A 12,678-nucleotide genomic window follows, 5' to 3' on the forward strand; every position below is an offset into this window, starting at 1 on the left:
GATTGGGTTGAGGCCTTAGAATGTGACATGTTTATTTCGTTATTAGGCCTCATCAAGCCCAAGACGATTTTTGACCCTAACAGTTAGCCCCCCACTCTCTAAGTTAAAGAGTATTTAGCTTAGAGAGTAGATTTAATCGAATAAGTGCAGACTGAGCAGATTAGTGATAGCAGCTCGTTAGGTCAGATGGATCGTTGTGTGGATTGGGTTGATGACTTGTCGATTTGAGGTGCAAGTCCTTCAATCGGCCTGAGCCAATTGAATGTGTAAATTCCTGAATCGGGCAGGGCCGATCAAAGGTGTAAATCCGTGAATCAGACAGAGCCGATCCGAAAGTGTAAATCCGTGGATCGAGCAGGGTCGATCCGAAAGTGTAAATCTATGGATCGAGCAGGGTCGATCCGAAGGTGTAAATCCGTGGATTGAGCAGGGTCGATCCGAAGGTATAAATCCGTGGATCGAGCAGGGTCGATCCGAAAGTATAAATCCGTGGATCGAGCAGGGTCGATCCGAAGGTGTAAATCCGTGGATCAAGCAGGGTCGATCCGAAGGTGTAAAAATCCGTGGATCGAGCACGGTCGATCCGAAGGTGTAAATCCGTGGATCGAGCAGGGTCGATCCGAAGGTATAAAAATCTGTGGATCGAGCAGGGTCGATCCGAAGGTATAAAAATCCGTGGATCGAGCAGGGTCGATCCGAAGGTATAAAAATCTGTGGATCGAGCAGGGTCGATCCGAAGGTATAAAAATCCGTGGATCGAGCAGGGTCGATCCGAAGGTATAAAAATCCGTGGATCGAGCAGGGTCGATCCGAAGGTGCAAAAATCCGTGGATGGAGCAGGGTCGATCCGAAGGTGCAAAAATCCATGGATCGAGCAGGGTCGATCCAAAGGTGTAAATCTGTGGATCGAGCAAGGTCGATCCAAAGGTGTAAAAATCCGTGGATTGAGTAGGGTCGATCCGAAGGTGTAAATCAGTGGATCGAGCAAGGTCAATCCGAAGGTGTAAAAATCTGTGGATTGAGCAGGGTCGATATGAAGGTATAAATCCGTGGATCGAGCAGGGTCGATCCAAATGTGTAAATCCGTGGATCGAGCAGGGTCGATCCACAGGTGTATGCTAGGTGGAGCTTGTATGGAGCTTGTAGTCGAGTCGGCATGGTTGACTTGTAGTTGAAACCTTTGAGGGCTATGTGGCCCAGTCAGCATGACCGACTTTGTAGTTGAAAACATTTGATTGAAGCTGGAGCAGTGACATGCATGGCATGCATGTTTTAAGCAAAGAGCCGAATGGAGAGTCAATATGCATGATGTGCATGTGTTATGGATTGAATAAAGTATGAGCTAAATGGAAAAATGGGTTGCATGTATTTAAGTAATGGGCCGAATAGAGAAAGATTTAACCAAATAGAGTGGTAGTTAAAAAGAGATAATGACACATACTTTTTCCCCTTTAAGTGCTGCCACCCATGCTTGCTAGACCGAGTGGAGAGAGGGGTGTTACTTTCTATGTCGGAGCTGAACCAATTGAAGTTGAGTGGGCATGTGATTCACTTTTGGGCTGAATCGAATGGGCATTTTGATATTGTATGTGCAGACCCAAATATCATTGAGTGGACTGCTCGTGTTGTTTAGTAGGGCTAAGTTGCAGTGGGGAGTGGAAAGTTTGCAAACAGTGGGGAACATGAGGGCTTTTGTGACAGGTATGTTGGAGATTGTGATGTGAAGGTGGTTTGAGTTGATATGTATTGGTTGGGAAGGGGCGATGGTTCGAGTTTGGAGTTTTGGAATACAGTGGGGTAAGGAGATTAGGCGAGAGTGAGGTGGCGTCACTTAAGCAGGTTTTGTTTGGGGGGTTTATGTTCGTGTTTAGTAGATGACTTTAGGTGTTTTGAGAGGATTATTGCTGTGTTTTTAGGATTTAACTATGTGATTGGAGAAGCTGTTAGGGCGATTTTAGGAGAACAGGTGGACAGGTTTTGGGTTTCAAAGTGGTGGCAAACCTTCGTGAAGTTGAATTGGGATTAGATCAAGGTTGGACAAGTTTGAGTTACCTTCTAATGGAGCGGAGGTCCTGGAGATGCTGGCGTATCGCGACATCTTCTTGAATGAACAAATTGACTGGTTTTGTGGCGGGTAATGCATTGCAAAGCTCCGATAACAGTGGCTGACCTAGTTGTTTGATGATTGAAGTGAAAAGGCGTGCGTAGAGAGGTTAGAGATAGAAGCTATTGCCTTATCTGAACAGAGGATTAGAGAAGAGAGATTGTTGAAGCACAGTCAATGAATCAAGTGGTTTAGGAACACCACTTTAAACTCTAACACATTATTATTCTATTATTAATTTAGAACAATAATATGAAGCTATTATTAATTTAGAACAATAATATGAGGCAAAAAATCCACTGTCATGAAAATAGGGTCTGATCTCATAAGGTTAAGGCCACTGACAATCCGCTAGACCTGCACACATGAAAAGGCAAGTGCGAAGCTTCAGAAAAACACCGGGGTGGTGTTTGTCATAGGCACTCCGACTCTCAAGTCAACGAGGTTGAAAGAGATTATTTTATAAGAATTAAGGAGATGAAGAATTACCAGGAGTCTTGTCGGAGGCTAGGACTACGGCGGAGGTGTCGGGTTCTTGGGAGCAAGAACTTTAGGAGCAAATAGATGGTTTTGAGTAGTGTAGATTGACTATGGGAGATTGCATGCCTAATGAGAGGGCAAGCCTATGTTTTTATAGTGAACCCAAGGGGCTAGAATCCTAGTAGGACATTGAGTCCTCTTTTTTTGGAGATAATCCTTATCAAGAAAGAAATATGGTTTCTTGGCCTTATCAGATTAAGTTTAATAGTTTAAATAAGATTTGGAATCTTAGTAGGATACTAAATCTTATTTTGAGAGATAATCTCTATCATGAAAGAGACATGGTTTCTTGGCCTTATCAGATTAAGTTTAATAGTTTAAATAAGATTTGGAATCTTAGTAGGATACTAAATCTTATTTTGGGAGATAATTCCTATCATGAAAGATATATGATTTTTTGATCTTATCAGATTAAGTCTGATATTTTAAGTAAGATTTGGAATCTTAGTAAAAGAGGAAGTAGAATAGGATTCTGATTTCCTATTTATAGACTATTGCAGGATAATGGGCTAAAACATAGTTTAGCTTAATTTATAAGATAGCCCAACTCATAGAGTGGGTAGTTCGCAAGTTGATTTTAAGCGTAGGCCCAATCAGGATTGGGTTGAGGCCTTAGGATGTGACATATTTATTTCTTATTAGGCCTCATCAAGCCCAAGACGATTTTTGACCCTAACAGGTTGCTATGAAGGCCTTATGACAACAGAATGAATGTGACAATGGTTGTTTTGGTTCCTCTTAATGATCCAATTAATTACTTTCTTGATGCTTCGTATAAGTAATTTGCAGTGTGATGCAAAGCAACAGAATGAATGTGACAGTGTTTGCTATGCAGGCCTTATGACAAAAGCCTACAAATATTTGATCGATGCCGGAGGACTACAGGAAGAAATCTCATACCCTTATACTGGAAAAAATGGTGAATGCAAGTTTAATTCAGATAAAGTAGCCGTCGGTTATTAAACAGTGGTTCAAACATATATACAATATATTTTAAATAAAAAATTATACTTAAAAATCAAACAAAAAGGCTATGGATCAAATATATTAAACTTCTCATGATCTCTAATACGAAGAGAGGGATATTTTCAGTTATGCCATAAATTCGTAAATGGGGTATATAAAGGACAAGTCGACAAGAGGAATGAATGGTGTATGTAAAGCAAATCGTTTAAGATGTGAAGCTTAAACGACATGTCGTTTATATTCTGCAAATTAATATTCATAAGAACTTCTAAAATCTTTTAAGATGCATTTAGAAAATCAAAATAGGTGGACATCTATATATCCACAAGATTAATTAGCCAAAATTACTCCAATGCCCACAATCTTCAGATGATTTGAAGTGATTATAAACAATATATTAAAAGCTATTCATAATCCATACATGAATGACAAATTAGATCTGCAGATTTCTCTGATTACCAAGACATGAACAGTTGCAGTGAATGAAACTGATGAATTCTCTTTACTTTACACCTTTTAATGGGAAACTTCGTTTTCAAACAACTCAATACACAAACAATTATCTGCCTCCCACACGGCAAATATTGTTAATCCTTCCTTAAGCAAACTACAGAACCATCCTTCATTAGAACTTGGACGCTAACTTTGCAAAGTGTTTCCATAAACAAAAATTTTTACAACATGTAATCTAAACCATTTGAAGAACCCAGTGTACTGATTTATTTTTGTGTTTTAATTTCTAGTTATTTTTTTACAATTGTTAAGAATCACAAGATACAATTAATTTCACTCGGAATAGCATATACCAAATGTTGTAAAAAATTTCATGAAGATTCCTTTAATAAAGTTTTCGTACAAATATAATTCAAACATGCTTGAGCAGAATTTGTTTTTTTCTCAAGATATAATATTGTATCCGGTCTTGTTATTAGCTCTCTCTTCTCATCCTCTTCTGTATAAGTGCACACTGCCTCTGCACCTCGGTTTTGATGGAAGATTTCTCTACTTCGTATAATTATGTATAAATTGTTTGAGTGACTTAGCATTTTGGAAGATCGCTTGGAGGTGGTAGAAGTGACTCATTCGGGCCTTTGCCGTTGTCAACCAAGAACGCCATCTTCAGTCCCCATGTTGTATGCACTTCCAAGTGACAGTGCATGAACCAAACTCCTGCATATATAAAATTCAAAGAAATTAGCATTTATATAACACTGTAATTTGCAGAGAAGGTCACGGAGGAAAAAGAAAAAGACCAAAATCAATGAAAATTTGTCAGAAGAATGTTAGTACTGTACCTGGATTATCTGCCCGGAATCTTATAGCAACCCATCCACCTGATGGTACTCCAATTGTGTTCCTTTCAACAGGATCAACAAGATTAAACTTCTTTTGATCTGTCTTTGGATTGTAGTTCCCTAGTCCCTTACCGACAGCGAAGAAATTAAATCCGTGCAAATGGACTGGATGGTTCTCGGGGGCAATGATCCCTGTATCTTGCAAAACAAGTTGAACTGTAGAGTTATAAGCCAGCCTGTAAACTTTAGTCCCATTAGTGGTCGCCAAGTTTGCTGGTGCGGTTCCAGTGTAGTTAAAAGTGTTTGGTGGGTTACCGGGAAAGTCGGTTGTGAATACCCCACTAATATTGAAAAAATGTGCTTGAAGTAATGCAGTAGTTGGCATAACAAATGTGACATTATTGATAGCAGCCACCACTCGGCTACCATTTGCAGCTTTGCAAGAAGGACAAGGGTTGATTCCGAGTCCTACCGTAAAGAAAAGGCTATGATCAACTGTTTGTGGGACTTTGGCTGGGTACCTTTTGGAATTAAGGCTACGAAGAGAATCAGTAAAGTTGTTAGCAACTGCGGTGGCATTTTGGGGGGGTGGTTTGGTGACAGTTGTGCGTGTACTAGAAAGCGTGCCTGAATAGTGCAATGTGGCGGTTGCAGTGACGTTGTCGACCGCAACTGGAGCGTCCATGAAAGGAGAGGCTGCAACTAGGTACTTGCCAGAATTTTGGTCAGCAGTAACAAGGACATTAGTGGTTTGTCCTGGGGCAATTACGACAGTGTCAGTTTTGAATGGTTTGACGTAGGTGGCATCAACTTCCACAACGGTAAGCTTGTGCCCTGCTATCTTGAAGAAAAGCTCTTCATTGAGTGCAGCATTGATCAAACGAAGAAGGTAGGTTTTGCCGTTTACCACAGGCAATGTATAGCCCCCTGCACATAACAGAAACAGAGCCCCAAAATTTAAAAATGAATCTAATAAACAGAAGTTTATTTATGTAATGTAATCCTACCCAGTGAAGAACAATTAGATACAGGCCCCGGCTGGCCGTTAATTGTGTGGGCATCGGAAACATTAGGTGCCAATCCAGATTTGAGAGCTTGATTGATAACGGCTTCAGTATCTGACTTCCACCACTCAGCAAGTACAATAACCTGTTCCTCGTGGGGCTGTGGGAAGGGATATGGAACACCACGCTTAGGCAAGACAACAAGGGCACCATGGACAGTGGACCTTAGCCAGAGAATATGTGCATGCCAGAGAAGCGTGCCCCGTTGGCCTGTAATTGTGAAATTGTATACGTAGGTTTGCCCAGGCTGAATTGGACACTGTGTGACATATGCTGGTCCATCAGCCCAGCCGGTTCTCAGTTGTCGGATACCATGCCTGGAAAATTAAGTGTAATTAAATAAATCAACATTACATTTAATTGGGTTAAAGATTGAATGAATCATCTCTAGAATTCTCACCAGTGGATAGAAACATTATATTTGACATGGTTGACGACCTTGACGAGCACGGTATCATCTTCCCTTGCATAAAGAGTGGGTCCTGGGAACCTCCCATTAACTGTGACAATGGACTTGGTCGAGCATAGTTTGGTGGAGTTTTTCATCACCACCTTTACAAGTTACCCAGAAAAGCACCAAACCTCTGTTAAAAACTTACATATATATTGCACAAGTTTCTGCAAATGTCCTTTAAGTTTCATTCCACATGCAACACAAACTGATACAGCTAGGTTCCTCCCCGTTTTAGTTTATTAACGGTAGAATTATGAAAAATATATAAAAAATTAGAACAAAGTACCATAAAAAAGTCCAGCAGCAAGTGACCAAGATTGACATTTACATTTTCCAACAACTACGTTGACAAAAATTTACTATAACTACGTAAATATTTACATGCTTATCCGCATGATAGATCAAAACAAACATGCAAAATGCCATGGTGAAAAAGAATGAATGAAAAACTGAAGAAGGCTACCGTGTTTTAAGTGCAATTTAAGAGGTGCATGTACTTACGTTAAACTTGTAGTGGCGAACCCTGCATTCAACTACAAGAGGAAAAACGCATGCTACAAGAAGCAAAAGTCGAAGCCAGGAGTCCATTTCGATCTCTCACTCTCTCTTGTTATTGTCTATTGCTTCTTGCTTTCAGGCTTGTTGCCGTCGTATATTGAATGACGGGCTAACACTAACTTATTATTATATAGAGGATATGGGAATTGCTGTAATGTCGTTTTTCTTTGGTTAGGTGAATGAACAATAATATTATTCTTTAAAACAAGATTTCTTAAAAAATACCCAAGTTTTCTATCTTGCATGTTACATAAAGTAGTGTTAAAATACCCCAGTTTTCTATCTTGCATGTTACATAAAGTAGTGTTTTAAGGACTAATTAAGATTTGGAAATTCATCTACTAAGCTTTCTGTATTCCATTTTCTATTTATGGGAAATATTTTGGTGGGTTGGAATTTAAGGTAAATTATTTAATTATCGTCCCCACTCTTTAGAAATTAATATAGAACTACTAACTGAACCGTTGTATAATATTTAAACAATTAAATTCAATACAAAAGAAAATGTTCAGAGTCTAGAGTGTGTCAGGTTTGAAGAAAAAATAAGAGTAAACGACTTTTTTTTTCCACCCAAGGTTTTCCTTAATGAATTTCCCACCCAAAAAATTTCAAAATACCATTTTTCCACACGTAATATTCCGTTATTACCTAAAGTTGATTACAGCTGAATCTGATGTCGAAAGCTCTCCCTGTCAACACCATTTGAACCTTCGATCTCCTTTCTATAAAACCCCTCTCACTCCGGCACCTAATTTTTTATCGATTGCCGGCCACAACAAAGCTAAGGTTTCATGTTCTTAGCCAATTTCCCACTGATTCTGGCAAATATTCAATCGATCACCACCATTCAATCCACCGGCTTCCACTCTACAAAATCCCTCTTACCCTGGCTCTTGATAATTAGTTGAACGCCGGCCGAGAAAGTTAAGTGCATTTTGAGTATTAACGGAATATAAACTTTGGGTGGAAAAGTGGTATTTTGAAACTTTTTGGGTGGGAAAGTGTTATTAAAGCAAATCTTGGGTAGGAAATAGTCGTTTACTCAAAAAATAAAACCTAATGCTAGTTAAAACTAACATAAATTGAACTGTGAGAATTATGAGTCAACTGAATTGGTAGCGTGGAAATTTATTATTTTCACCTCTACAGATCAACTGTTAGGTTGAATTTCATTTTATTAGGTCAATATGTGCAATTATATAACTGTATATAAATGCATTTAGGTTTCTATAATTGAATATATTCATGTACTTGAGCATTGCGCAATACCGTTGGAGTTATAACTTACTCTATCTAATCAAGCCCATTTCAATCAAATTTTAGGAACAGCAGCCTGATAGTTTTACTGCTTTTTCTTGCAAGTTTTATAGATGATAAGTTTCAATCTTTAACTGATGGGATTTTCAAATGACAAGAACAAGAACTGACATGTCCATTGTCCCATTGCTACAATTAACATAGACGACATGTCACCTCTTCTTGCGTAATGGGTTAAGTTTATATTTACTTATATTTTCTACGTACTATCATTATGAATCAAAAAATAAAAATAAAAAGCAATTAATTGTTGCTTCTAGAATGCATTGATATAATACTAAAAAGTATCATCATTTATCAAATGACGCAATGAGAAACGTCTTTGACCGATGTTTGGGTCGCTACACAATTTTAGAAAAGCTTTGCAAAGTCTTAAGCTTTTAAATCGTTGTATTATTTAAAGACTAAACTTGGAAAGCTTACGAAAGAGTGAACGTATATATGCTTGTATTCTAATCAAAATGCTTACCCATGAAGATAATCAACGGTTGAGAAATGGCTTTCATGTCATGCATCAGATGGTAACACTACAAAAGCTATATCATCATCATGAGTTGTTTGAAAGTTAAGATTAAACAAACGGTGGGTAAGTAATAGTAGTGGGCAACCCTGTTTTATTATCCATTACTTCTTTTCTTTTTCTGATGAAATCTGCACAGTGGAGATGATTTAAGTGGCCCGTCAGAGGTAATTAATCATGCTTTGATAAGACTGAAAGTTTGTGTTTTAACGTTATTATATGTCATTGTTTAATTATAATTAAAGTTTGGAGCGCTTTTTATATATAATGTGGCGGCAAGCTTAAATTGACTTTGTGCATGCATGGCAGGTTTGGTTTCACTTTCATATTTTATTTTATCTGAGCTCAAACCCTAAGCGATTGCGAGTTCTCAACTTATTACAACTTTAAGATAAGATTGTAACAACTGCTGTTTCTTTCATCACCAACATTCACATGTACAAAAAACAGAACAGATTAATTACATTCTCGGGATTTTTGTCTGCTTCTTTCTTTTTGGACATATGGTTTTTTATTTTTCTGCCTTAAATTTGAAGAAAATAAGGTTCACCATCTAGTTTGGGTTATTGTAATGAGGGCACGTGTCTTTTTCTTTTTATATATAGGAGTCATGGTAAATGTTTTACATGATTTTTGAATGAAATTCATGTAAAACATTTCAAAAAGAGATGATTATTTATTGGTAAGGCATAGTGGCCGATAATACATGGTTAATTCTAATGGGACAATATCTTATACGTCAACTTAATTATTTAATGAAATTATATAAAATTATCTCTGGGTGATCGAGTAGTTTGAGAATAACTTTTGGGTATATTACTCAAGAGGTTCTGAATTCGAATCCCTCATCGATTGTTAATAGATGTAGTCACTGAAACTCTTATTTGACTAGTAGTTCTAGGGTTCTAGAAAGTTAGTTGAGGTCCACGTAAACTGTCCGGATACTCCTTGTCATAAAAAAAAAAAAAATGAAACTATATAATAAAAATAAATCTATATGCATTTGTTGGAACTTAATTGTGTGGCTTGAGGTGAAAGAAAACTGTAAGTTTCGGTATCACATGTACATGTGGGGTATTTGTTGATAAAAAAGGTGATGGTAAAATGTGAAAATGCCATTTTTAAGAATGGTGTCTGTTTCATTTTCACAAGAGTTGGAGAGAAATGTGGGACTTAGTGACTGTCTCTTTGATCTAACATTGGTGATGGTGAGTGTACCGTACCTTAGATGGTACTCTAGTACTCAACCTAATTTCATCCCCACTTTATCATTTTCACTTTCGTTAGTTTCTTGATTTCAGTCTTCCACCTTATAATTAATATATCTATATTATCAACGTATTACATTTCTTACTGAGATAATAAGTTACTAAAACCATATAATATATATATTTTGGACAAGATGAAATGTCATATTTACAGTTACAACTGACCCAAATCAATGCGGTGGATAGATATATTTATGCAATCAATTTTAAAAGGAAATTCAAGGTCATACATCATCGGACATTGTGACATTAGTGAATTTTTAAGAATATATTTAGCAATGGATGTATACCCAATCTCATTAAGTCAAAACATTAATAGTTGTTCCAATGAAATTACGTTTCATCTAATTAAATCTTTCCACTAATCACATTTTAATATATCTTAATATAGTAGAACCTCTTTATAGACATAATATTGGGACCAATTAAATTTATTACCATAAAGAGATTATAATTTAATAGAAGTATAGTTACAAAAATTATTGTTTTGATTTCTTATTTTATAATTCATGTTTTAGTAGTATTAAGATTTCAATTCATTGTTTTAGTAGCATTAGGATAACACAGAAATGGATATCAACGAGTCATTGTAAAATTAATTGATCAGATTCGACAATTTTACTATACTGATCAAATGAATATTAATGTCTTTCTCAATAATCTAAATGAGCAACTACTCGTATATATTTTAACTGAAAAAGAAATCATCACTGGAATTATACAATAAGAGAAAAGATATAATCTTGAGGATGATAGTATGGAAATACCAAAAATTTCATGTTAAGAAGCTCTAAACATGTTTGAGAACTAGAAATATTTTGACTTCAATAAGAAGGTGTTCATACTGATAACTTATTATGTACCCACAAGATAAAAGATGTGGTAACAACTTTAAAACATAAATATTTATCTAAAACAACTTTAGATAAATATTTTATTTCATCTTAAACCTTTAGTATAACATAGCATATATTTTTTGCAATATGCAAATGATTATTATTATGTAAAGGCAAGCTCTTTAAGACGGAATCTAGAAAAATTATAACTTATTACAATATGAAATTTATTTTTATTTATAACTAACCAAAGTTAGGACCGAAAATTTTTTATAACTACATGAAAGTTATTCCTATATAAAGTATTATTATAGAGAAGTTCTACTGTATAACAATAATTTTATTTAAAAAAGTTCTTGATTAATACTTTACGCCCCTATATAATTGCATAACAACACTCAATTTCATAATAGTTTCTACACCTATGATAAAGTATGTACCTTTACATTCTTTTACACATAGGATTTAAACTTTTCTTATGAACGTGTATATCAAATCACTATTATACTATTAAATTATATCTTATTATTTTTATTTTTATTGTGACTTTTCGTCCTCATCTACCACCATTATTGTTTACTTTTGAAGTAAATATACAATTATAAAATTTTATTTGATTAATGATGGTATAAGATCATACATTTATCCGATAAAAGATATTTTCATTAAAAGAATAGCATGATTATTAAAGGGAAGTCATTTTTGGCCCCGTCTAATTGATCGCATGAAATTGATCATGAAAATATGGATTAGGGTATAAAATAGAGTATNTATAAAAGGAATTAATTTAAAAATAAAAATAAGATATAATCCTGATTAAACTATATTTAAATTGTTAAATTAGGAAATTTTGGTATAAAAGGAATTAATTGAGTGCTGCTGTAGTTAACAATTTTGTGAGAGAAACCAAACAAGCAATAATAAATAAATACAAGGTTTTTTTTTTTTTTTTACATAAAATATTAATATTAATATTTTTCTCTTTGATAATTCCTTTTTTTAATTAGTAATATAATATGATTTTTTTAACCTTTGTGTTTCAGCATTAATATTTTTTCCTTTTTTTTTTTTTTAAATTTATGATGGTAACAACAATAAAGCTACAGACACCGAAAAATTTGCACCAAAAATATGTACCGGCCAACGTGTATCAGGCACCTGAATTTTCTATTAATTTTTTTCTAGTGAACGGCTGTCCATCAAATATGGATGGTCGTTCACTCACATGGACTCCCGTCCATATTATATGGACGGGCGTCCATATACCAGGGACAGGCGTCCCCATTTAAAGGACGCCCGCCCATAAATACAATAAAAAAATTTGCAAAACATTATGGACAGCCGTTCATAGGTTGTGGACGGGCGTCCCTTAATTTTGAACGGGCGTCCGCAAATACGGGATGCCCGTCTATTAAGTTTGGACGGGCATCCATAAGGAATGGACGCCAATCCAAATTTAATTTGTTTTAAAAAATAAAATAAAAAATTTGGACGCCCGTCCATAAATTGTGGACGAGCGTCCCTTAAGTTTGGACGGGCATCCGTAACTAATGGATGCCCGTCCATTATGTATGGACGGCAGTCCACACTTAAGGGACGGCCGTCCCTTATGTAAACAGCAAATGGCTGTCCCTTATGTACCAGCGCGCCATTGTGAGTTTGTGCTGCTGCATTAACTCAAGCCTGGGACTGCTGTATTGTCACCATTTATAATCTCAGGACTTATTCAAGCCACTTTTTTTCATTCTCAGAAACG

General features: G+C 36.0%; 1 protein-coding gene across 1 annotated transcript; it reads right to left on the minus strand.

The window, feature by feature from the left end:
- Positions 1–4,299: 4,299 nt before the first annotated feature.
- Positions 4,300–7,065, minus strand: LOC116123483 (laccase-4-like). The gene is made up of 5 exons (XM_031409252.1): positions 6,925–7,065; positions 6,370–6,521; positions 5,913–6,286; positions 4,906–5,832; positions 4,300–4,780 (listed from the first exon to the last, which is right to left on the minus strand). The coding sequence occupies exons 1-5, from the start codon at positions 7,009–7,011 to the stop codon at positions 4,650–4,652; spliced, it is 1,671 nt and encodes a 556-aa protein (XP_031265112.1). The 5' UTR covers positions 7,012–7,065; the 3' UTR covers positions 4,300–4,649.
- Positions 7,066–12,678: the final 5,613 nt, after the last annotated feature.

This window comes from Pistacia vera, unplaced genomic scaffold (assembly GCF_008641045.1).
Source record: "Pistacia vera cultivar Batoury unplaced genomic scaffold, PisVer_v2 Contig1029, whole genome shotgun sequence".
Classification (NCBI taxonomy): Eukaryota; Viridiplantae; Streptophyta; class Magnoliopsida; order Sapindales; family Anacardiaceae; genus Pistacia; species Pistacia vera.